At 29.6% G+C, this 27,725-nt stretch overlaps 1 protein-coding gene and 1 long non-coding RNA gene across 2 annotated transcripts in view; one reads left to right on the top strand and one right to left on the bottom strand.

Moving 5' to 3' along the window:
- The window catches only part of Shrm (Shroom), a 139,052-nt gene extending 113,413 nt beyond the window's left edge, over positions 1–25,639 (top strand). The window contains exons 5-8 of the mRNA XM_008200870.3: positions 18,034–19,002; positions 20,681–20,849; positions 20,911–21,177; positions 24,516–25,639. Coding sequence (XP_008199092.2) covers positions 18,034–19,002; positions 20,681–20,849; positions 20,911–21,177; positions 24,516–24,776 — 1,666 coding nt within the window. The 3' untranslated portion in view covers positions 24,777–25,639. The remainder of the gene's footprint in view (positions 1–18,033; positions 19,003–20,680; positions 20,850–20,910; positions 21,178–24,515) is intronic.
- Positions 1–26,594, bottom strand: part of LOC135267209 (uncharacterized) — a 161,279-nt gene extending 134,685 nt beyond the window's left edge. Inside the window, exon 1 of the long non-coding RNA XR_010335566.1 lies at positions 25,863–26,594. This is a non-coding gene — a long non-coding RNA (uncharacterized LOC135267209). The remainder of the gene's footprint in view (positions 1–25,862) is intronic.
- Between the last annotated feature and the right edge of the window lie 1,131 nt (positions 26,595–27,725).

Raw genomic sequence — 27,725 nt, 5'->3', positions numbered from 1 at the left:
GCATTAAATCACCCGAAAAAACCCACAGAAACGCGTAATTAGCGTTTCTTTTTAAAAAGAGTCGAGGTATTACCGCTTCATTAGTACGTGGAGTAAGAGCTGGAAATACATTATTAATGAGTTATTATTAGACGACACTTGCAAATATGCGGAAGAGGAGTCTGCTATTGAGAAAAAATTCGCCAAAATGATCAAAACGAATAAATAATGTGTTGACCTCAACTTTCTCGCTTGCGCAACAAGAATTCTTCTCAAAGACGAACTGCATAATTTCTCGCTTTTTTGGGCGAATTTTGCGAACTTTTAGACCCGCTTATTTAAATAATTTGTTGTTAATTATGGGGAAGTCAACTTTGTTTTTAAAATGTTGTTTTGTACAAAAATAATGCTAAAGATTGATTTAGGAAAGTTCTAAAAGAAACCATCCAGGAATTTTGAAAAGAGTGGGATCTAAAAATTATAGGAGAAGTGTTTGTAAAATAATCTTGAATACAGTCTAGAAAATGATTCCAGACATGAATTTTTGAAAGAATCTAATCTTGAATTCATGACAATCTAAAGAATCTACAGACGGCTTTAGAAAAGAATCAAAGAGAAGAGTAATCTGAAAGAGTTCAAACAAAACTAGAATTTTGAAAATCGCAGAATAAAATCTAAAAACGAATTTGGAGAATGTAGATGAAGTATTTTTGAAAATTTTTTGAGTAATGCCCAGAATTTTAAAGGAAAAATTTATAAAATACTCTAACGAGAAATAGAGAAGACCACAGAAATAATAGTAATGGATAATCCAAAAAAATTAAAAAAAAAACTTTGGAAAAAGGTGGGGAAAACGCAAAGTATAATCGACAGTTGAAGAATCTAAAAAATAATTGTTTGTAGAATGTAAAAAATTAAAATTTATTTAAAAGTGATTTTGTGAACATAACACTTTTGCAAGAATTTGAAAACAGCTATTTATGTAACAAGTTGCAAAAATATGAAGAAGAGAACAACATAAAATGCACAACGATTTTGCAACGTATTTTAAATAAAATATTTTGTAATTAACATTTTCTAATAAATTTTTTCCTTTTTAAAAAAGATGATTTTAGGAGCCAGTGCGTAAAAATGATACTTTTATATAATTTAAGTAATTATTTTGTGATTCGGGCAAAGTCTAACTAAGAGTAACTAAAAATAATAATAATCAACTTCATCATACAATAAATTATACAAAACAATAACATTTACTAATAATTTTTTTTCATTGTCAAAGAGATGATTTTAGGAGCCAGTGCGTAAAAATGATACTTTTATGCACGAATGCGCAAACGAGGCAATTTAGTCATTAAAATGACAATCAAAAAATCGCTGTTATAATCGTTATTCCAAAAACTCTTTCCACACAAGTATTTGTGATATTAGGTTAATTATTTCAGATAGGATTCATTGTTGAATCAAGGCCAAATCAAGGGGTAATCATAGCCATTTTTTTATTTTGTATGCAAATTTTTAACAAGTGAGAAAACACACTGTTCAGTTATGTCTCATTTAACTGTTCTTCCACAATACGTGGTACGAACATCATTGTTACAGTTATAATATAATCAAATGGGTTCAAGAGGCCAAAATCGAGCTTTGAAATTTTTTTCTACTTTTTCGATTTCTTTTAACATTTCGACCCAAAACCAGTCGCAATTTCGCATTCCATACTGGAGTCAATACTTTGCCTTTCCTTTAACTTAATTAAACATAAAAATGAAGTGCACACAGAAAGCTGATTTATAACTAGTCAGCTATAAGTACCTTGTAACTTCATTTAAACTTTCTTCCGATCATTATTTCGACAGCTATTAATATCCACATTTTGTTATCTCTTTCAACATTATTCACGCCTCTATGAATCATCATTCACCGTTCTAATTAACTAGCAACATTTTTGTGACTTGCGGTGTTAAAAAATATTGCAATAAGTGGAGTAAAATGTGTCAAAGATAATTTCTCCCAAGATATAATATTTCCCTCAGCCTTAATTAACCATACATTGTTCAGCGATCTTCTCAGACCACAATGCGGTTTAAAAACTAAAACTTGGAACAATTGGAACGATTTTTCGTGAGCGGCCCTAACATGCACCCTTAAGGGCACGTGACTAAACCACCCCTTGTGGTATTAAGGCCAGCCAGGTGTGCATGTTTCCGTGCAGCTGCCGTATCCACACTTGCAATCAATTTTCACCTAATTGAATTAAACTAATTCGATTTGGTTCGAATAAAAGGCAGTCGGTCGACTAAAAGCCTTCATTTCCAAATGTAAGTAATCACTAATCAAATATGTTTTCCTGTATTTATATTTGTAGCAGCTATTTGTATTTGCGTTATTTTGATTTTCGAGTCTATTTCAAGCGCTTGTGATTCAGTCGTTCAAGACGCGTTGAATGCGATCCGTGTATTTTCATACATATTTTTCATTAATAAAGTGATGTAATTAGTGGTTGGGATGAATTTGACGATTTGTTGTTTCAAATTTAAAATACGGCAAGTATTTGAGTCGCTAATTTTTTTAATTAAAGTGGTTGTAATAAAGGTTTCAGCTGCTAAAAAATGGAATAATGAATTGCAAACACCTTGCGACCTTGAACTGGATTTGAGCTACTCGTGCAAATTTTTATTAAAATTAAAAATAAATAAATCGTTACTTTAATGTTAATAAATTTTATGCGAGGTGTAATAGCCGTTTTAATGGCAATAGAATGGATGGATGATCCAGAACGAATATTTTTTTTCCCATCAAGTTGTATTACCAAATTTTTAGTACAAAATACTACAGCATTATTCCAAATAATCTGAATAATCATTTTAACATCAGGAGCTTTTTACGTAAAACCGCCTTGTATGTGAAGATTATGACATAAAATGTCGAATATGGAGTTGTTTTTAGAATTTTTTAGTATACCATACCTTCTTTGTAAAAAATTAAGTATAACTCTGTTAGGCATCACTTTCATCATTTTATCAATAGTATATTTATATTATTTTGTATTCAGGGTGAGCGGATCAATGACTAATAAACTAACTGAATATCGCAATAAAATCAAACTTTTGGTTGGAAACTCCTACACGTGTTTCGTCAACTAAATTAGTACCATCAGGACGATGACAAATCTAATTGTACTAGATTTTATTCTGGAACATTCAGTTTTTAAATTTTAATGTTTTTTCAAGATTTTTATTTTTGCAAGATTTTTATTCGACACTTTAAAGACTTTGTGTTTTTATTTCGTTTCATTTTGTGGTCTTAACACAATCGTCTTTTTTTCTTCTTGTTTTGCTTTAGTTACAATTTGAAGCTGTTTTTCTTCCACTATCTTCCAAAATACAGGTCCAAAACTCATTTTCAATAGCTTTTCATTTTTATTCTCCTTTTTTTTCTAAACTATTATTTAGTATTTTTTGGCTCAAACTTTCTTTTATTACTTTAACTTTTTTACATTTGTTTTCACCTTTTAAAATTAATTAACATTAAGTCGCTCCAATTCCTTATGTCATGAATTGTAGAAACATTTTGATGCATAAAGAAAAGAATAAAATATTTATAAATAGCAATAATAATTATTATAGTTTTTGAAGTAAAAATATACCTTTAACAGACTAACCCTGTATAACAAATAAAAATTGCTTCAAACGATGGAGAAGTTGTCGTTATCCATTATACACTTAAATTTGAATTTTTTGATAATTAAATCAAAAAGAGAAAGAGTCTAAAACAACTAAAAAAAATTTCAGAAACTAATATTTCAAAAATATTATAATTGGGTACAGTATGCTTTGTCAAAACTTTGATATATTTTTACTTATGCTAAAAAAATGCATTTTTTTTCAAAGTTTCAGTTTTCAGCATATTCTCTTCAGTAGTCAAAATTGCAAATTCCATTTTAAATAAAAATTAAAGATTTAAATAAGCGTACTTTTTTTGCCGTTGAATTATAAGTTTTTTTTAGAATAACACTATAAATCAGAGACAATTCATATTTATTATAAAGAATTGTAGAAAAATTCTGATGCACAGAAAAAAAAATATTTACAAATAGCAAACGTTGGTTTGATTATTATAGTTTTTATTTCGTTTCGTTTTGTGGTTTCAACTCAATCGTCTTTTTCTTTCTTTTTTTTTCTTTTGTTTTAGTTACAATTTAAAGCTGTTTTTCTTCCACTATCTTCCAAAATACAGGTCCAAAACTCGTTTTCAATAGTTTTTCATTTTTATTCTCCTTTTTTTTCTAAAGTATTATTTAGTATTTTTTGGCTCAAACTATCTTTTATTACTTTAACTTTTTTACATTTGTTTTCACCTCATTAACCTTTTTTTTAATATTCTAATTTTCATAAGCTCTCTACTGTCTTACACCTTATTCTGGTTTTATGATTTTAACTCAATCGTCTTTTTTCTTCTTTCTTAATTTTGTTTCTTTGTGATCTTACTTGACAAATATTAAAAAGGTTAAATCCTTTGCAGCTTTCATTTTTGTTGTTCATTTAGATGTAAACATATTTTTTTACATTTTAATTGTTTTTCATTTATTTCACAACGAAGCTTTTTACTCTTTCTTTGTTGGCAGAAGTGCTTTTTACCCATCATTTTCATATATACTTTTTTTGAATCCAAAGACTTCGTGTTTTTGTTTGATTTACTTTTTCTTGTAAAAAAGCTGTTTTTCTTCTCTTATCTTCCAAAATACACAGATCTTAAACTCTTAAAGCGTTTTCTATAATTTTTCATTTTTATTCTTCTTTCTATGTAATCTACTATTCACATTTTTTTGGTCCAAACTTTTTTTATTACTTTAATTTTTTTACATTTTTTTTCATTATTAACTTTTACCTCATTAACCTTTTTTGTAATAGTATACTAATTTCCAGACTGTCTTACAGCTTATTCTGGTTTTATGATTTCAACTGAATCGTCTTTTTTCTTCTATTTTAATTGTTTCTTACTTAATATATTAAAAATCTTAAATCCTTTCGCAGCTTTCATTTTTGTTGTTCATTTAGTTCATTTAATCATTTAATTTACATTTCAAAAAATATAATCTACTATTTACGTTTTTTTCGTCCAAGCTTTTTTTATTACTTTCATTTTTTTACATTTTTTTCGTTATGAACTTTCACCTTATTAATATTTTTTTAATATCCTAATAATTTTTATAAATGCTCTCTACTGTCTTACACCTTATTCTGGTTTTATGATTTCAACTGAATCGTCTTTTTTCTTCTATTTTAATAGTGTTTCTTTGAGTTTTTATTTAAAAAATATCAAAAAGCTTAATAAATCGTTTTGTAGCTTAGTCCTTTTAGTTCATTTAGGTGGAAACATTATCCACAATTTTAATTGTTTTACGTTTATTTCACAACGAAGCTGTGAAATGTTTTCATGTTTTCTTTATTTATTTATGTTTTGTGTTTGTGCTTTCCATTCTTATTGATTTCAACAATCTCAATAGTTTTTGTGTTTTACAATGAATAACAATCAAGCTGTTGAAAAAATAATAATTCTGGGAAAGTTGTACTTGAAAATTTAACGTTAACGTTTGTGCGGGTTTTCGAAATGGTTTTCTTGTTTTGCTATTTGCACAAAAAAGAACTCAACAGCAGTAGCAGATAAAATAATTCAAAAAACATAAGAGGAATGATCTACACTCCATATTATTCATGAACGTTAAACTTAAACAAGTCTTCCAACAACGGTCAAAACCGTCTCGTTGACCTTCGCTCCAAGCATTTTGACTCATTTTTGCTCATTGTTTTGACCGTAGTATGACATAAAAGCACTGAATTAATTAAGTTGCTGCTTACGTAAAGACACTATAAAACCGAATTAAGTTTTATTTGAACAGTCGCGTCAGAAATCGAAACATTATTCCACCGTAATAATTATTTCACTAGCAATTTTTTTCATTGTCAGCGAGCATAATTGATTTAAATTGGCCATTCAAGTCGACAATTTGATGTCTTATTCCTGATTCAAATTAATTGAATGGGCTATTGTCTCTATTAAAGCAGCGCACTTAAAATGTGGATACAGTTAGTTTCCGATTTTGCAAAAAGCTCGCCAAGTTCTTACTTTCTCATATCAAGCCTTCAATCTCAATTTGTGCCAAAGTGCAACCAGTTTTTAGCATTTGATTTGAAGAAATGGATCGATTAGAGGAATGTAAGAGAGTAGCATTCGTAGAAACATATCTCGAGTTTCTGCAAGACAACAAAACGACACACACACACACTCACGTCATTTGTAATTAGTGTTGGATGCAAATTAAAATGAATAATTCTCGCGATAAGTCAATTAATTAGTCCCGCGTATGTAGCAACCGGCCGATAACACCTAAAGGTCACCGAATACAATTATTACAACAATTAATTAATAAATTTTTCGTCCTTTCACAAAAGTGAAAACGCTGATATTTAGCCAAACAATGGATCGGTCATCGCAGAAATTATTAAATGCGAGACATCACCCGCACAATTTACTTCCGCAGTCAGAGCTTTCGTCAATATAGTTTTTTTTTCGAGTATATGTTGAATGACATGGTTCACGTCCATTGTGTTGTGGCGCACGATTCGTTGTACAATTTGTTTTATTGCAATGGCCATTCTTCGGAATCGTGTCATATAGAGCACAGGTAATGTTAGGTGTGTTTTCGTAGGGGAAAGAGGGGCAGGGTGGATGGGCGGACGAGAAGACCTTTCGGTGAATGGACTCGGGAGAAATTAAGGTGCGCGAAAGCCGCACTATTGCGAGTTATTAGAAAAATAGACAACATTTAGCTTAACAAATTATTTACAAAACCACAAAGCTTAGGTACACGAAATGACATTTAACAGAAAATGAATAAATAGCAGAATATAATAAAATCAAAAAGATTTGAGCACTTTTAATAAATGCAAGGAAAAAGTCTTTCCTACACGTTCAATCTATTGTCTGATAAAATACTTCATCAAATGAACAAAGAACTTAAAACCTAAAAAAACATGCTGTATCAGGGCTTTAATATAAAGGGTGAGTCTACTAAAAGTATATTTTTCTATAACTCTCAAATTAACAATAATATCATTTAATATTTCTTTCCATGCAAGTGAAGTTTTACAGAATTTTTCTACAATTACTTTTGATTAAAATTAATTAACATTAAGTCGCTCCAATTCCTTATGTCATGAATTGTAGAAACATTTTGATGCATAAAGAAAAGAATAAAATATTTATAAATAGCAATAATAATTATTATTATAAGTTTTTGAAGTAAAAATATACCTTTAACAGACTAACCCTGTATAACAAATAAAAATTGCTTCAAACGATGGAGAAGTTGTCGTTATCCATTATACACTTAAATTTGTATTTTTTGATAATTAAATCAAAAAGAGAAAGAGTCTAAAACAACTAAAAAAAATTTCAGAAACTAACATTTCAAAAATATTATAATTGGGTACAGTATGCTTTGTCAAAACTTTGATATATTTTTACTTATGCTAAAAAAATGCATTTTTTTTTCAAAGTTTCAGTTTTCAGCATATTCTCTGCAGCAGTCAAAATTGCAAATTCCATTTTAAATAAAAATTAAAGATTCAAATAAATGTACTTTTTTGGCGTTGAATAATAAGTTTTTTTTAGAATAACACTATAAATCAGAGACAATTCATATTTATTATAAAGAATTGTAGAAAAATTCTGATGCACAGAAAAAAAATAAATATTTACAAATAGCAAACGCTGGTTTGATTATTATAGTTTTTATTTCGTTTCGTTTTGTGGTTTCAACTCAATCGTCTTTTTTCTTTTTTTTTCTTATTTTTTTAGTTACAATTTAAAGCTGTCTTCTTCCACTATCTTCCAAAATAAACTCATTTTCAATAGTTTTTCATTTTTATTCTCCTTTTTTTCTAAACTATTATTTTGTATTTTTTGGCTCAAACTTTCTTTTATTACTTTTTTTACATTTGTTTTCACCTCATTAACTTTTTTTTTTAATATTCTAGTTTTCATAAGCTCTCTACTGTCTTACACCTTATTCTGGTTTTATGATTTTAACTCAATCGTCTTTTTTCTTCTTTTTTAACTTTGTTTCTTTGTGTTCTTACTTGACAAATATTAAAAAGGTTAAATCCTTTGCAGCTTTCATTTTTGTTGTTCATTTAGATGTAAGCATATTTTTTACTTATTAATTGTTTTTCATTTATTTCACAACGAAGCTTTTTACTCTTTCTTTGTTTGCAGAAGTGCTTTTTACTCATCATTTTCATATATACGTTTTTTGAATCCAAAGACTTCGTGTTTTTGTTTGATTTACTTTTTCTTGTAAAAAAGCTGTTTTTCTTCTCTTATCTTCCAAAATACACAGATCTTAAACTCTTAAAGCGTTTTCTATAATTTTTCATTTTTATTCTTCTTTCTATGTAATCTAATATTCACATTTTTTGGTCCAAACTTTTTTTATTACTTTAACTTTTTTACATTTTTTTTATTATAAACTTTTACCTCATTATCCTTTTCATAAATTTTCATAAATACTCTCTACTGTCTTACAACTTATTCTGGTTTTATGATTTCAACTGAATCGTCTTTTTTCTTGTGTTTCTTTGAGTTTTCATTTAAAAAATATCAAAAAGCTTAAATCGTTTTGCAACTTTCAAAAAATTTTCAGAAACTAATATTTCAAAAATATGAAAATTGGGTACAATATGTTTTGTCAAAACTTTGATATATTTTTATCCATGGTAAAAAAATGCTTTTAGTTTTAGTTTTTAGCATATTCTCTTCAGTAGTCAAAATTGCAAATTCCATTTTAAATAAAAATTAAAGATTCAAATAAGCGTACTTTTTTTTGCCGTTGAATTATAATTTTTTTTTAGAATACTCTATAAATCAGAGACAATTCATATTTATTATAAAGAATTGTAGAAAAATTCTGATGCACAGAAAAAAAATAAATATTTACAAATAGCAAACGCTGGTTTGATTATTATAGTTTTTATTTCGTTTCGTTTTGTGGTTTCAACTCAATCGTCTTTTTTCTTTTTTTTTTCTTATTTTTTTAGTTACAATTTAAAGCTGTCTTCTTCCACTATCTTCCAAAATAAACTCATTTTCAATAGTTTTTCATTTTTATTCTCCTTTTTTTCTAAACTATTATTTAGTATTTTTTGGCTCAAACTTTCTTTTATTACTTTTTTTACATTTGTTTTCACCTCATTAACTTTTTTTTTTAATATTCTAGTTTTCATAAGCTCTCTACTGTCTTACACCTTATTCTGGTTTTATGATTTTAACTCAATCGTCTTTTTTCTTCTTTTTTAACTTTGTTTCTTTGTGTTCTTACTTGACAAATATTAAAAAGGTTAAATCCTTTGCAGCTTTCATTTTTGTTGTTCATTTAGATGTAAACATATTTTTTACTTATTAATTGTTTTTCATTTATTTCACAACGAAGCTTTTTACTCTTTCTTTGTTTGTAGAAGTGCTTTTTACCCATCATTTTCATATATACTTTTTCTGAATCCAAAGACTTCGTGTTTTTGTTTGATTTACTTTTTCTTGTAAAAAAGCTGTTTTTCTTCTCTTATCTTCCAAAATACACAGATCTTAAACTCTTAAAGCGTTTTCTATAATTTTTCATTTTTATTCTTCTTTCTATGAAATCTAATATTCACATTTTTTGGTCCAAACTTTTTTTATTACTTTAACTTTTTTACATTTTTTTTTATTATAAACTTTTACCTCATTATCCTTTTCATAAATTTTCATAAATACTCTCTACTGTCTTACAACTTATTCTGGTTTTATGATTTCAACTGAATCGTCTTTTTTCTTGTGTTTCTTTGAGTTTTCATTTAAAAAATATCAAAAAGCTTAAATCGTTTTGCAACTTTCAAAAAATTTTCAGAAACTAATATTTGAAAAATATAAAAATTGGGTACAATATGTTTTGTCAAAACTTTGATATATTTTTATCCATGGTAAAAAAATGCTTTTAGTTTTAGTTTTTAGCATATTCTCTTCAGTAGTCAAAATTGCAAATTCCATTTTAAATAAAAATTAAAGATTCAAATAAGCGTACTTTTTTTTGCCGTTGAATTATAAGTTTTTTTTAGAATACACTATAAATCAGAGACAATTCATATTTATTATAAAGAATTGTAGAAAAATTCTGATACAGAGAAAAAAAAATTTACAAATAGCAAACGCTGGTTGGATTATTATAGTTTGAGAGATACACTTTTAAGAGAATCACCCTGTATATTACTTCAAACGACAAACAAATTTTCGTGAACTATTACTTACTTAAATTTGAGAGAGAGAGAAATATAATTTCAAACAACTAAAAAAAATTGAGAAACTGAAAAACAGAAAATTTCAGAGTCAAAATTGCAAATTCCATTTAAACGATAATTTGCCTGTAAATGTATGTTCATACATGTAATTTTTTATTTTAATTATGAAATTACATTTAATCATTTTGAAAAAAAATTGTAAATGAGGACTGAAAAAACTTGCACCAAACGAAGCCAAAACGAAAATGAATCCAGTTTCAGTATGTTATTAGTGTTATTACCATCCTGAAGAAGATTAAACTGAGAAAATAATAAGGAATAATGAATGCTTTTATATGGTTTGATTTTGTATCGAGAAAGTCTTTGATTTCTTTATCCTTTTACGCGTTTCTTAATAAAGCTTGTTATTACTTTTATTAACTTTATGATCTTCAGAATGACATTGATGCTTTTTATACAGCGTGTTTATAAACATCTGTGCATCAAGCTACTGCATGCAGTTTCGCTCAAATAAATATTGCACCTGACGTTACACATTCTGTATGATTTTAGGTACATTATTCTAGTCACGTACCTTTATTACAATATTTATAGTTTCAACGTTAGTTGTGTAATGTCAGTTTTGATCCCTTGGCTAAAAATACGCTCACAAATAAAGCATATTATTCCTCGGTGATTGATTGAACGGACCTCCCATAAAATGTTTATGCCTGTGTGTTTCAAGACCTTTAAAAATAGCCGTTTGTTCCGTCTCAAATCCGGTGCTAAAACGTCTATTTCAAGCTCGCATCTTGCGTCGTACTTATGAATAATGTAATAATTTTAAGCAACTTGTTTGACGGCATTTTACGCAAAAAATTCAAATTTGGGGGCGCTACCGGTTATATAATTTTGAGGCGAAGAGAAATCGCCGACCTGTGACACCTGGATGACAATAATAACTGAACAAAGAACCGCTACGACGAACAAATCAGTGACTAACACTCCATGGCGTTGAATTATAAAACAATAAACCGATGGGAAAAATGCCTCAATTGCACAAGATTGATATTTATGTGCGGCGTGCAAACGAAATCCTGAATCGATTTATTGGCACTGAGGTCGTAAATTTATTCCGATCGGGTCGCTGATTTCTATATTAGGAGGCGATAATAAAGTTATTTCGGCACTGAAACCGCAGACTGCGAAATGAATCTATCAACGGGAGACTATTAACGCCAAAACGGGGCGAAATGATTTTTTATTAGGCTCTGATATGGTCGTGCAATAAATACACCGAATTAACACTTACCTAGTTGGTGCATTGATTGGAACGAGATCTGTGTTAACAGCGACACATTGACATCGATTTACGAAAAATGCGCGATTTTTTTTTCCAATTGAGTGCAAGAAAGTTGCTTTTTTCGCACAGGAAATTTTCGCTTTCATCTCGAAAAGTGAAAATGACAATACGGAGTTATTGATTTTAACAACTAATTAACTAAGATTTCATCACTTACAATATAATGTCCTGTGAAGTAGGCCAATGGGCAAATTGGCGCAAATTTGCATATAAATTAGACACTCTCGACAAAAGGAAAAATCCTCAGGTCAGGATGATTAAAAATGTCGGCCCATTTTTTCTTGATAAAGTTTTTATTATTCTGATTAAAATGGTGATTATAAAAAAAAGAATCAGCGTAACAGAATTTTTTAGTACTTTACCCACGGAAAGGGAAATTCTTAGTTTATTTGTATTTTTTAAAAGTCATTATTTAACCGGCTTTGTTTTCTGTCTGTCTGTATCATATTTTCTGAGCCAAATTTGAAAGAGTTGAAAGGTCTGAATGAACTGAAATTTTGCACACTTACGTAATCTGTGTGACAATGCTAATGGGGTGCTTTTACTTTTTAGGTTTAGATTTTTGATTTTATTTATTGAATGTCTTTGTCTAAAATTCGTACCTCAGTTTAATTGTCAGAATGTTTTCGGTTAAACTCCTGCTTTATAAGACTAAAAAAACGCTTCACAATTCATAATTCTTTTAAATTGTAGTCAAAAGTGCATAAGTTGTAGTCAAAACAGTCCGTTGAGGTAAAATTGCTGTGGCTCCTGGCGACCCCTTGTTAGACGCAATTACCAGGAAATACAACCAGTAAAAAAATGTAAAAACGATCTCTTTTCAATAACCTTCAACTGACTATTACGTTTTTTTTACATTAAATTTTAATGACAGTTGTCCAAGTACATATAGAAGTTAAAAAGATGGAGCATTGAAAAAATGAAATTGAATTTGATTATAATATGGATAATAATAAAAATATTTAAAACAAATAAAAAACATTTGGAGGCGAAGTCTAGCTAAAGCTACTCACGAAAACAAAACAAAACATAAACTATGAAATAATTTAAACTAAAAGTAACTAAAATTAGAATAAAAACAAAGAGAAAATAAAAAGAATAACTAGAATAATTGTATAGTTTTAAAGAAATATGCAAAGAAATGTAAAAAAAGTAATAAAAATAATCGTACAGAATAGAAAACAAAAGTAGCAAAAGAACAATTACTAGCATAATAAATGTTTTGACTGAATTTGTTTTTTTTTTTAAATAAGATACAGTTAAAATATTCATAATTTTAGTAGTTGTTCTGTAGCTGTTTTTGTTTTTCATTCTGTATTATTATTTTTGTTTTGTATTATTATTAATTACTTACTTTTCTTCTCATATTATTTTAAAAAATATATAATTTTTCTGTTTATTCTTGTTATGTATTCTCTCATTGCGTTTATTCTAGTATTAGTTATTTAGTGAGTTGATATTAATTTGAGATTTATTAACCATAATAAAAAAACTACGATCAACTAAAAGATGTTTTAGTTAACTCGCTTTCACTGATTCGTGCTTTAAAGTGTCGATTATTAATTGTCTTGATTAACAGGTTAGTTTATGAAATAACTATTAGTCGTCTTTAATCATCAAAAAACAGATGTTAACATAAAAAATTAAAACCAAAATTAATTTACCTATTTCACGGTTCAACCAGGGATTTAAATTCTTGAACGAAGAATAAAACTAAACTATTGACAGTATTACAAATTCAAAAATTCGGCTTTAAGTTAAAATACTCAGACCGAATACATGACTAATTAGTGAAAAATTTATTATTTTTGTCTTTTTTCGAATATTTTAAGCATATTTTTCAGTGAGAAACGCAATTATTTCACAAAATATCGTTAAAGACAAGCAAAAACTTTACCAAAGTTTTTTACATTGTTTAAATATTTAGATAAAGAATAAAACTAAAAAATAGAATTATTACAAATTCAAAAATGCTAAGATATTAAGGGCAGGACGGACTCCCGGTGGTCGAACTCGCCCGAAATTACCCTATTAGATAGAATATCTCAAAAGTTATCAATTTTCATGAAAATTTGTATGAAAATGTGCGACAAATAATGAGTTTTTGAATTATTTGAACTAATAAATAGAATCTAATAGAAAATCTGTATTTTTTTACTATTTTTAAAAAGAACTATTAGAAGTAAATAAATGTAAAAAATTACTTATTTAAAGTTGTAAGAAAAAATGTTTATTTTTTTCGCTCTATTCTCTCTGATTGTGGTAAACACTTAATTACGTTTTGGTACCATTTTTGTAAAAACTGTTTGAAGAGCAACTTTTCTCTATTTGTGGGAGGAAGGAAAGTTTACAATTTTCCTCTTGTAGATCATTATTCTGAAAACATAGTTATTAAACATGATATTTAAATAGGTTTTGTTCTTTTGTCACAAGTGGTTTTCTTTTCTCATTAGGTATGAATTCGTGGAGCTATAATTTCTATTCTGAATAGCTTATTAATTACTTCTTGTCAGAAGATGTAATCTTTCAACACACTGAAAGTATTCTTTTATCTGATCTTAAAAAAATGTGGACAAATTATTATTTTTTGATGCATTCTTAATAATTACGAATAATTGTTTTTTTGTTTTGTGGATAGAAAGTATTATAACAAGTGCATAAAAACCAAACAATGAAACTGTTTACCTTCCGTAAATCATTATCACAGTGTAATAATAGGCCTTGCATAATCTTATCTAAAATACAAACAAACCAGAGCAAGTCTCGATTTTCTCGTTTCACCCAAGACTTTCCATCAGCACTTATCAATTTCACCATTTTCTCGATAGAGACAAAAATCTTGCAAGTGGTTTGAATTAGCAATTCAAAGAATGCATCCGAAGCATCAGACCGGATAGAAAATAACAAGTCGTGAAGGAAAAACGATAACACGGTTCTAATAACGCTATGATAAATGCTCGAAACTTGTGATAAATCTGCGTTTGCAATATGTGCCCTTGACTTTGAATACCATCACGTATTTATAAAAGCCCATTGTTTGGTGAACAATAGGGGCATTGAAGCCCACATTGTCGTTATCGAAAGTACGATGAAAAATCTATTTTTCGAAATTACAAGGATGGGTTTAAAAAATCGAACAGTGCTCTAATTTTGGCGTTATCTCAGCTGCAAGGAATGCCATTCTATAATAAACTCGTTGCGTCAGTTGAGGATTGCCCAAGAAATTTATCAAATGTCAAGATTAAGTTGCAGTCTAGACCAATTTGGCGATTAAGAAAACAGAAAGTCTTTTCGCGCGCTCACATGTGGAACAATTTCTCCAATTCGCGTCGAAATGTTGAAAACTGCATCCAATAATAAATTATCATATCGTTTGATTTGAATGATTATATAGACAAGTTATGTTTTTATGTTGCTCGACGACTTTCTTCTCGCCCCACAATTTACGTGGAATGCCAGTCAAAGACAGATGTTGTACACTTTGAGATAGAAATCAACGGTACGATAAGCGACCACTGGCCCAGATTAAAAATTTAATTAAAAAATGATCGGAGCCAATTATCAGCCAAGGCTGTTGTTGTGACTGTTACATAACGAAAGCACTCAAGCGTGTCATAGGCTTATTAAATAATTCGGAAAATATTCGACAAGGAAGAGATTTATGCGCACATTCTCTACAACCGAACCTTCTAATTTGTGACTGATTTTTTGCCGAAAATTAAATGCTGGAAGAAAGTAGCGAAAAGATTACGTATCGGAAGCTAAAACCAGGATATAAACAACGGAACTTAAAGAAAATTTTCCAGGGCGATAAACCGAGTTACTACTTATTACTTATTATTAAAAATGAGAGACAAATAGCGCCATTTGGTAGGCACGCAGGTTTCTCTTCGCCTAAGGAACGAAATTTTTTAAAACATACCTCATAATTTTGTACACTTTGTACACCATACCAATAATTCTAAAATAGTTTCAAACAAAGTTAGCAACAAGATTTGAACCAAAATAACAAGTATACGAAAGAATCATATTATTCAACAAAAAAAATTAATTTGTATTAAGAATTAGTTTAATTCTGAATTAAATTTTAATTTCGCTTTCTGTAGATTCAGGATTAATTAATTCAGGATTAAACCAAATCGAAGTTACCATTGACAAATTAATTAAAATTAATCACGAATTAAAATCTAATTGCGATTCTAACCTTTTAAGAAAATATTGTATAATACACGTGATTGAAAAAATTTTATCCACTCAAAAACACTATCAAAATTTTTTTTCTGGATAAAATTTTTCCATAAATAGCTATTAATTCCTATGCCATTCAAGCAGAAAACGTGTTAATGTTGTTATGTGCAAGAAATACTAAAAAAATAGTGCTACGAAATTTACAATAATTTTGGGTTATCAATTCGAATTATTATCGAAGGTTCGATTTAGCAAAGTTCTACTGTAATTCAGAATTGCTCCAAATAATTCCACATACACGTAAATGATTCCATAAACATCTAAATACGTAATTCCAAAGTTAAATAAAAGTAAACTGATGCGATGTTTATAGTTTGTGTGTGATTAAATAATTCCCTGATATTATTTTCCATTATTGTGTTTTTTTACTACGAGCTCGATTTTTTCTCCCATTTTCACTCCCATTTGCAGTATTTTCAATAGTTTTTTTTTCAAACTTTTTGGCGCCCAGTTCTGTCTAACACATTTTTGAAATTTAGTTTTTTTGTTTGTTTTTACTTGGAATAAATCAACATAATGAAGGATTTTTATTACTTTGAGATACTATTTTTTGATTATTCTTGAACAAAGGAGCCATTTTCAAAATATTAGCAAATGTTGCATTCAGAAATGTTATTTTAATTGTATTTCTTTTCATTAAATTCATTAAATTTTAACGAAAAATTCACTAAATTCGGTCGAAAATACCCAAAAATTTATCATTTCTAAGTGTTTATTTAGCAAAAATTTCTTAAAAAGTAAGACAATAAATCACTGAACTATGTCAAAAATGACATAATTTTTCCAATTTCTTTAGATTTAAACACCTTTTTAGACCAAAAATCAAGTTTTTCTTCATGTTTTTATTAAACTAAAACTAAAAATTCACTAAATTTGGTCGAAAATGACCATAAATTTACCTTTTCTAAGCGTTTATTCAGCAAAAAGACAATTATTGCGCAAAATTTCTTAAAAAATAAGCCTCCATATCACAGAATTATGACCGTAATGAGATTATTTTTGCAAGTTCTGCGGATTTAAGACGTTTTTGGACCAAATCAAGTTTTTTCTTCCTGCTTTTATTAAACTAGAACGAAAAAATCACCAAATTTGATCGAAAATGACCAAAAATCTACGTTTTCTAAGCGTTTATTCAACAGAAACTCTATTACTCCGCAAAATTTTAAAAAAAGTAAGCCAATAAATCACAGAATAATGTCAAAAATGACATTATTTTTACAAGTTAGAAAACTTAATCACGTTTTTAGATCAAAAATCAAGTTTTTCTTCCAATTTTTATTAAACTAGAACGAAAAAATCACCAAATTTGATCGAAAATGACCAAAAATCTACGTTTTCTAAGCGTTTATTCAATAGAAACTCTATTACTGCGCAAAATTTCTTAAAAACTAAGCCAATAAATCACAAAATAATGTCAAAAATGACATTATTTTTACAAGTTTGGAAAACTTAATCACGTTTTTAGATAAAAAATCAAGTTATTCTTCCAGTTCTTATTAAACTAGACCAAAAAAGTCACCAAATTTAGTCGAAAATGTCCAAAAATTTACATTTTCTAATAAAAAAGTGATAAAAAAGTAATAAATAAATACTACTTCTTTTGTACTACCTAAGCTAAGCCTCGTCAAGTGTATTTTGTATAAATATTCTGAAATCAAAAACTTTTTCATAATTTTCTAAAAAGAGAAGAACTATGTAAAAACGATTTATGAACAACTTAGGAATACTGTATCAGTGAATAACTTCACTGAAGTCCTCTTTGTTGGATTAATTTTTAGGATACTTTAGATCTAATTTTCTTAATTCTTCTAAAACCTGGTGTATAGAACTAGAACTGTCTCTGCAACGCTAGCAGTAATTCTCAAATGCTTCTAGTTTCTTCCAATACAAAGCAAAATTGTTTAGCGTTAGTTTACATCTACATATGTTTATTATCTAGACAAATTTTCCTGTTACAGTACAACTTATTATAAGTACTATCTATACATTTGACGTATTTTCTTCTTAAATCGACAATGTCAACACTTGGGATAAGTTTAATGCGCAAAATTTGAAATACTTCCAACATTACAAATTTCCTGGCTTTTGAGCTACATTTCAATTTTAAACTTTGATTAACCAATTTTTGTATTTCAGGAGCCAGTCGAAAGCCTCCTACCTGGCCTCCCGTCGTGACCGAATAGTCCCCGACTCAGAAACAGGCAGTTACAAACGCACCATGTCCCCAAACGGCCATACCCTCAACGAAACCATCACCGAATCATCAAAAGAACCCGTCTGGTCAATCAACAGACCAACCAAAGACTTGGTCAAAACCAACAACAACACAAACCTCCTTCGCCGATCCTCAATGAACGAAAAGAGCAAAAAATCCCCAGAAAAAGAAGACATTGTTCTCCCTGACGTCCTCCCCATCAACGCCAAAATGTACACCCAATACCGCCCAACCCCCGAAAACGCTCCTCCTCCCGAATCCCCAACCAAAACACCCCCAAGAGGCTCCCCCTTCACTCCACTCCGTTCAACCAATCTCTCAAACCCCCCACTGCTGGCATCGTACATCAAACCCGTTTCCCCACACGAATCTCCCCCTTCGCCCAAAATCAAGCAATCGCTCTCCCCCATGAAACTCTCCCCTTTGCGAACATCGCCGGAAGCCTCCCCCAAACCATCACCACCTCCCTCCCCCAGGAAAACCGAGGAGTGTCCGAAAGTGGTCGAAGGGTTGCAGTTGATTCAGCGAACGGAAGTCGTTTTAAGAGTTAATACTTCGACAACGGATGCAGCTTCACAGACGGAGAAAGACGAACTTCCGCCAACTCCACTCCCGACTAGGAAGAAGTTGCAGGAGGAGATTGAGTGCGAGAAGTTGAGCGAAGATTTTATTAATCATTTGCCGACTTCCGATCGATTGAAAGAATTGCTAGTGCCAGGACCTGATTATAAGAAACCGACAGATTATGTGCAAGGGTTGTTTAGGGTTGATGTTACGTCAAGACCAAGGCCGGTCAATTCGCCATTTAGGAGTAGGAATAATACACCCAGTTGTAGTCCTCCGCCTATTGTTACGACTGTTACTACAGCCACAACCCCACCTAAAATAAGGTAACAATCTCGAAAGTTTTTTTTTACGTAAGAGTCATTGCAAACGTTCGCAATTAATAAAAAACAGCGCTGTAGTAAAATACTTGTTGCATTAGAAATTATACAATTCGTACGAACTGAATGAACTGCACAATATTTTAATAGAGTCCTTCCCACTTTAAAAAAGTACTACTTGATAAAAGAGTCTAAATATGGAATATTTAGAGAGTGGAAAATGATATTTTCTGACTAGGCCGTCGGAAAAATATTTAATCAAGTTGTCTAACTTAAAAAAATGTAACATTTTTGGTTTTTGTTTAGGATTGGAAGGAATGGTAATTTTTTTATTACAAAATTAACATTTTGTCGAACTCTCAAACGGTTTAGACTGGAGTTAGGTTTTATTTAAGCTTATGTGATCTTGTTTGTCTTTCGTATTTATCTTTAATCTAATCTTCAATATCTTGCTGCGATATTTCAACCCCTAAACAGGAGTATATCCTATATCAAGATTTTTCTTGTTTTTCATTACTTAGTAGATCTGACTATTTCATATTTTTTTGAACGAAAAGTTACACTTTTGTATTTTTAAGCTTCTTATGATTTAATATTTCCTAGTTATTAGTCAAAACTCCTATTGATAATTTATGACGAAAAAGGAAGTAACATGATTGTATTAACATTAATAGCTTAGTTTGTTCTCAACACACTTAAGCAACCAATGTAAGCGAACACAGAAACTTTAAAATAGCTAATGGAATATTAAAAACAAAGAAAAAACATTGAACTTAATAATGAGGAACCAAAGAATAGTGTGTGTAACATTTTACCTAGTTGATTAAATTTTTATCGTTCACATTTTCCACATGAATCTAATTGATTTAAAAACAACTCTATAACTTTTAACTTATTCTCTATATACCATTCAAAAGTTTTTTACATTTTTTCTGTTCTCTGTTCAATGTTTAGCGTCAAGCATCGTTCTTGTAAGCTTAATTTTCATTCTCCTAGTTTTAAATTCTTCACCTTCAACTTATACTCCCTTTATATTTTTTCAAATTCTCTATTGAGCGCTTCTTCAGATAATTGCGAATATTTTTTCTTAAATGAACCAGTGATTTTTGACCACTTTATGCGTTTTCATATCAGCTCTTAATAACTTTTAGCACTAACATCCAAGTGTTTACTAAGCTCTACAAAATTTGAATTAAAATTATTTTGAGAAGAATTGATTTTATTGTCTAACATTTTTCATATCTTCATTATTACCAGATACATTCTCAAAAAATCTTAAGATAAAAACTCAAGTGCATCTATTTCTTATTTCTGCACACAATCTAATGCTAACTTCTTTTACCGATAAGAGTTAATGTTTTTTTAATTACCACTGAGTTTATATTTGTCAAATTTTTTTTTTTTTAATAAAAATTAATGTTCTTTTCTTCTCCATTGCGAACTTTATCTTTTTCACTTTAGCTTTTCTTTCGTCTCCCTACTTTCATTTAACGGTGTTATTTTCAAGTTTTTGTCGCTCTTTATTCTGTGGCACTTTATACTTCAATACATTTCTTTTGATGTTTTAAGAGACAATTTTTAAACATTTGAGAGATTCATTTTAGTAGTTTAGTTAGGTTTAAATTTCCAATAACTTTCTAGTTTTAGTCATAATGTAATTCTTAAACAATTAACTTTTTTTTAGTTCAACGACGTCCCCAATGAGTTCCTTAATAGAGCCGACAAGTCCCCTGTCGGGATCTTCAACCTACTTCACCATATCCGAGCCAAAAGCGAAATTCTTAACTAGGTATAGTCAAGACATGAATCAGTGTCATATCGTCAAGAATACCAAAGATCTCACACTTAAAAAGGTATTTTTAAACCAAGTTTTAAACATAACTGGTTTATAATAATATGTAACCGTTGTTGCAGGAGGAGTTGGTGAACCGATTGGACCGCAAACTGGAAGTGTTGCGATCGGAACAACTTGTTGTTTCTGAAGAATGTAAAATCAACGACGAGCTTGGAGAGAATGTTGAAGCTCATATACGGAGGTTGGCAAGGCCACATGAAGCTGATAAGTTCAGACTGCATATTGAAGAAGTGGGAAAAATTACAAGCCTGCTTTTGGGGTTGTCAGGACGGTTGGCTAGGGCGGAAAATGCCCTGATGGGCATGCCGGAGGACCATCCAGAGAGGGTATGTATCATTTTCACACATTTTCTTTGTATTGTTGGTTAGCATTACAGTGAAAGTTTTTCGTAATATCACTTTGTTCCGACTATACGTTCATTTAAAAAAAATCTTATCAGAGCTTTGTTTCTACAAAATCAAGGAATTTTTTTAAGTTCAAAAAATGAATGGGATAATGCCAAAAGAACATAGACAGTTGCAAAATTTGTTCTACTTTTGCGAATTTCAATAGACTTGCAACTTTTTTACTAAGAAAGATTTACAACTTTTTCTACATTCTAGATTCTAGGGTGTTGCAGTAAGAAATCGAGTTACTATATTAAATTTAATAAATTTCGTTAAGACGAAATTGCGCAATTATGTCGAAAATGAATGCCGGGGTGTCTTTTAGCGCAAAACCCAGAAAATTCAAAAGATTTTTTGGACAAATAATAAACTAGAATATTGCAAAATCGGGTCTGGGAAGACGTGTTTGTGTAAGTTTAGAACGTTTTTCACCGAGAAGATTCTTAAATTGAAAAAAAACTTTGCCTCAAGATGAAAAATTCCAAAATTTCGTCTTTTCTCTTCTCATATGCATTATTTTCTATGAATTTAAGAGTTTTTACAAATTTTTTTTGTTTTTTGATTCAAGAATAGAGCGATTATGCCACAAAAAAGGTGTTTAATGTGATAAAATTGAATTATAAATTTTCTACCATTTTAGAAGTGCGTTTACCAACAACCTCAAAAAATTCAATAGGTTTACCTAAAAGAAAGTTAATAATTGCAAAATTAGTTTTAGGAACTTATACTCGTATTATTTTATTAATGCCACTTATTTTAATAGTTTTATATATCTACCGTTTCTACTAAGAAACTACTAAGATTTCGTTAAAACAAAGTGGAAATTTGCAAAGTATGATCGAAAATTTGTCTCTAAATTAAGAGTATTTTTCCCGAAAAACGTGCAATGTGCAAGAGAATTTGCCAAAAAAGGTACAAATGTGTGTTATTTGCTATGAATTGTTTTCAGTAACAAAATTCTTATCAATATCTGTGCAAAAAAATATTAAAACGTTACATCTAAAGAGGGTTTTTTCGTTTATTCATTGATGGATTTAAATACTTTAGATTTCATTAAAACAATAAAGCAGAAAAGAAAAAGAAAAATTGCTGTGAATAGAACCGGAAATGTATTACTTGTGTTGTTCTTTAAAACATACCGAATTAAAGAAGTAGAAAAATCCCATATTGCTATATAAAATCATTATTTTCTATAAGATTAGAAATAAATGAAATAAAATCTTTCAAATAAAAATTTGAAAGACTACTAGAAGAAAAGCGTAAGTTTCGAAATGCATTGTACCTACTTTAATTCAAAGTCTCAAAAGAATTTATTTTGTATGAATTTTTAAAGGGTTTTATATAAACCTCATAAAACTTAATAAAGAAAAAACGCAAAATTTGTTTCAAAAATGTTTTGCTGATTTTGATGGAATTACAGCGTTAAAACGAAGTAGAAAATTGCAAAATATGATTGAAACTCTGTTTTGTTTGCAGAAACAACTCGAAATTTTAATGAACGTTATGAATTTAAGAGAGTTTTTCATAAATGTCATAAAACTACTAATATTTGATAAAAAGAAAATAAAAAATGCTATTATTTTCGATTATTAATTGGATTTATACATCGATTTTGTGTCTGATTTTCATTGATAATCATAGCAGATTTGACTGAACTAGAAGAATTTTTCAATGAGAAACTTCAAAATTCAGTGGATTATGCCAAAACTAGGTTTGAATGTTAGAATTTTGTCTAAAATTTCTTATTTTCTGTAAACTCTAATTAAAAAGATTACGAAGCTCCTAATATTTATAAAAAAAAGATAGAAAATAAATCTGAAGTGCATTATTTTCGTTAGATTTAAATCCTTTTTCAACAAGGAATTCATTAAATTTGAGAGATTTATTTAAAAAAAAGTAGAAGACTGGATCGAAAATGCTGTTTTATTTAAGTATGTTTTACAGAAAAAATAAAATCCAAGAAGTTTCGTTATTCCTCGCCAAAAACTTACTAAACTTTAAAAGTTTTGGAGTGTTTTTCGACGAAAAACTTTAAAAACAAGGTGCGAATATTACAATTTTCGTAAAATATATTATTTTCGATGAGTGTAACAGAGCTTTTCATTGAGAAATTCTCAAAATTCGTAGTACTTACCGAAGAGGGTTATTTTTATTTAAATCGTTTTGAACAAGAAACTTAAAACCGAGAAATAAATTACGCATCTGGAGTGAAAATACGTCTTTTTTTAATTTTAAAAGAATGTTTTTTAATAAGAAACACAAAATCCAGAAATCTTGGCGTACAAGATAGAAAAGTGCAAAATTAGATTTGGAAATATGTAAATATATACGTTTTTCATTGTACAACTTACCAAAATGTGAATTATTTAGGCGTATTTTTTTTGACGAAAAACTTTAAAACTCAAAAGATTTACATCACACAAGGTAGAAAATTGTAAAGTTAAATCTCGATCTGTGTTATTGTTGTCAGCTTTTATAAATTTAGGACATTTTTCCACAACAAAATGAATCAGATTTTTTTACTAAAACGATAGATTCATTAAAAGACAAGCATAAAATTCGGAAGATTTCGTCACAAAAAGATGGAAAAGTAGAAAATCTCTAAACAAATTATAGAAACAAGGTAGACTTCAATTATTTTGCAAAAAAAACAGAAAATCCCCAAACTGCGTCTGAAGTGTACGTATTATCTGCGTTAAAAAAATCTAGTTTGGTCATGTTTTAGCTTCTTTAGCGCTGAAAGTTTTTGGTTTATTTCAAAGAAACTTTTTGAAATAGAAGAAATTAAAAGAAATGATACAAAAATATGAATAATGAGATAGTTTTACTAATAAAACTCAAAAGATTTACATCAAACAAGATAGAAAATTGTAAAGTTGAATCTCGATCTGGGTTATTGTTGTCAGCTTTTATAAATTTAGGACATTTTTCAACAACAAAATGAATCAGATTTTTTTGCTAAAACGATAGATTCATTAAAAGAAAAGCATAAAATTCGGAAGATTTCGTCACAAAAAGGTGGAAAAGTAGAAAATCTCTAAACAAATCATAGAAACAAGGTAGACTTCAATTATTTTGCAAAAAAAAAACAGAAAATCCCCAAACTGCGTCTGAAGTGTACGTATTATCTGCGTTAAAAAAATCTAGTTTGGTCATGTTTTAGCTTCTTTAGCGCTGAAAATTTTTGGTTTATTTCAAAGAAACTTTTTCAAATAGAAGAAGTGATACAAAAATGTGAATAATGAGATAGTTTTACTAAGTGTTTGTGCTTTTTTCAGCGGATTTTGGAGAGCAAACGCGACAAACTCCAGGACCAGCTCGAAGAAGCCAAGAAACTAAAAGAGTGCATCGACCGTCGAAGCGTGAGCGTTTCAAACATCCTTTACAAATACCTAAACTCAGAGGAATACACCGACTACGACCACTTCATCAACATGAAGGCAAAGCTGATAATGGACTCGAAAGAAATCGCTGACAAGATCAAACTGGGAGAGGAGCAACTATTGGCGCTAAAAGAGACTCTGATTATCGCAGACTGATTTAAGTTTTAGTGTTTAATGCTTTACCATTCGAGTTTTATCGAATGCGTGCCTAGTCCAGTGACATTTCCTTTGCTATTTCTCGAACCCATCTTGTGTAATATAGACTTTTATATATATTTTTTTAGTTTACGGTATTTATAGGCTATGTTAGTGGTAGGTACTTATTAATTGTGGTATTTTGAATATTTCGTTCGGTTCGTTTCGACTTATTTGACAATACCAACAACGTAGGGTCACCTCGCAATATCTACTAAGGGCTTGTGTCGGTAGATTGACTGCTCGAAAGGCCACCTCTTACCATTTTCAAAAATGGCCAAGACGGCGGCACGGGGGCAGAATAGGCTGTTATGTCGTGCATTTTCATATTTAGTTAAACGTATTTATAAGTGCAAATACGGTAATCGTGTGAATGAGGAAGGCCCCGCATTATTTGCAGCGATTTTTGTTTCGTTTTATTTATTTTCTTAGTCATGTTGTGGGAAATTCGTGCTGTGGATTTTGTTGGGTTACCTTCTCGTCTAAGACATTACCTAATACATCTTCCTACCAAGTATTTAATTGTATCTTAGGTGTACAAATCTAAATTATAACCCAAGTTTGTTTCGTCTACTAAGAGAGCAATTGTATATAGTCTATTTTTTCTATGTATTTAAAGTGAAATCGAACGTGGTGCTCTGGAAATTTTAATGTTTTTTTATTAAGTTGTTAGGTTCATTGTGATTTTCGTTTATACTGAAACTGAGTCGTATGTACTTCTTACATATTTTAATATATCTGTAAGTGTGTTATTTACCTGCATACAATTCAAGATAGATTATTTTAAGCTTTATGCATCGCTTGCAATAAATAATTGAATAACGTTTATCTGTTTTCTTCTCAGTCACTACATTCTTGACGAAAGGATGTCTGCCTTTTTACTACGCAATAAAGTTTTACAAAAATGTTCGACACTTATTTGACCCACCCAGTGGACAACATTTACTAAAACTAACATAAAATAACTGGAACAACGCAAGGCGTCACTTTAAGGGCGAACAAACGCAAGTAAAAAACGCTTTACATTGAAAATAACGCAAGACTAACCTGGCCTGAAGGTCTTTGCATCCTCATCTCCCAATTTTGCACTGGATTTTCATCATTTATCACGATTTAGGTCCATTTCACTCACAAAACACAACTTTTTCAAATTTTTTGACAGTATTTGTTTAATGACGCGGCTGCGCATGCGCATTTGATTATTATTTCAAAAATCAAGTGGTCTTGTTTTAATGACATTTGTTTCGTTTGTTTGAAGAAAATTTGTGATTGTTTATGTTTGTGTTTACAACAAAAGTTGTATTTTGTGAGTTGCTATAGTGTTCAAAAACTGATTTTTGTGTTTCCGGTGCTGCCGAAAGAAAATTCCGTCAGTTGGGGTTGAAGGTAAGTCCTAGTTTGAATGTTTTTATTTTAAGGTATTGTTAGGGCAAGACTTAGGCAAGCACCTGACTAATTACTTTCCTTACACAATAAATAGCAGTGCTTGTGCTATACCGTACGATCAAATAAAGTTTTAACGCAATAAAATTTTATTTTTTGCCTGATTTATTGCAATTTTAAACACAGAGGTTACGCTAAAATTTTGTGGTTTGGTTTCATGTGAATCCGGAAAAGTACTCCTGTACCAACTGGTTTTATGCATAGTTTGGTATTAATAGTAAGAAGGAATCGAATAAGAGTGTAGGAAATTATAGTAACAATCTACATCTGAAATATTTATAGTATTCGGAAATCGTCCGTAAAGTAACACTTTTCAATCCGAAATCGTCTGTAAAACTGCTTGTGAAAAGTAGTACGTGTTCCATTCCTTCATTGAAGTCATCTCTGAGCTGACCAAAGTAGGCCATCAAATATCCTAGTGTGTCATGTTGGTTGCATACCTTAAATTTTTGTGATTAAAAAAATATTATTTTAGTATCTTTTTGGTTTACAAACAGCTATGAAACTGATTTGTGTTGTTAATTTAAATAAGTTTTTGGTTTAAAAATTATTTAAAACGCAAAATATGGTGTACTATGTGGTTTACGCCAAATTAGCTTTAGAATTGAATTAGCTATGGACTTGATATTGAATTTTCATTGTTCGGAAGATGCTGGTAACAATAAATCATCGAAACGTTGACGACCAATATTGTTTTTTAACCCTCCCTCGTCGAAAGTGCTTATACCACTGGACCACCAGGCCCCAGGTACTGACCGTCTTTTGCAAATATTTTAACACAAAATTTCTTAATAAATCAACATTACAAACTATATAATTGCAATAATTTACCTAAAACGCAAATACATTCAGTTCAAAAGTACGCGAATTAGCTTGTGAAAGCATTTTTTTCAATTTTTTTTTCAATTTAATTCTCTAATTTTTTACCAGATTTTTATCAAAAAATACCGTGCGTGTAAGTTGATTCTACAATTTTAAAATTGTTTTTACTTTTTTTGTGACTTTCACCACGTTTTTGACAGAAAATTGACATAATTTCTCCAAAAATTCACTAAACCTGTGTATTTTCTAGTCAAAAATAGTGGACGTGCGCAAATCCTACCGGATTCGCAGTGGCCATGATTTTTATTAACAATATTTTTCGGGACTTTACTAAACAAACTCAGTTAACTAAAAAATTTTAGACATTAATTAAATATTTCCGTTTATTTTTTTTTATAATTTAAGAAGTAAGTCATCTAAGAATTCAACGCTAAAGTTTGAAGTTATGGTTTCACTTTTACGTTCATGTCTTTTTCTCTGAAAACAAAAAGTATTTTCGCTTTATTAGGATGTGTTCTTACGTTTACAATTTGACGCCTTTATGTACTTTTACCTTTTGCCGCATTATTTTCTTATTTCTGTGAGTTTTATGCTCCGCTTTACGTTTATACGTCTATGTATTCTCTCAGTCTCTTATTTTTGTTT

This window comes from Tribolium castaneum, chromosome 1 (assembly GCF_031307605.1).
Source record: "Tribolium castaneum strain GA2 chromosome 1, icTriCast1.1, whole genome shotgun sequence".
NCBI lineage: Eukaryota > Metazoa > Arthropoda > Insecta > Coleoptera > Tenebrionidae > Tribolium > Tribolium castaneum.
The sequence above is the reverse complement of the archived record's forward strand: the minus strand, read 5'-3'. Positions and strand labels throughout refer to the sequence as shown.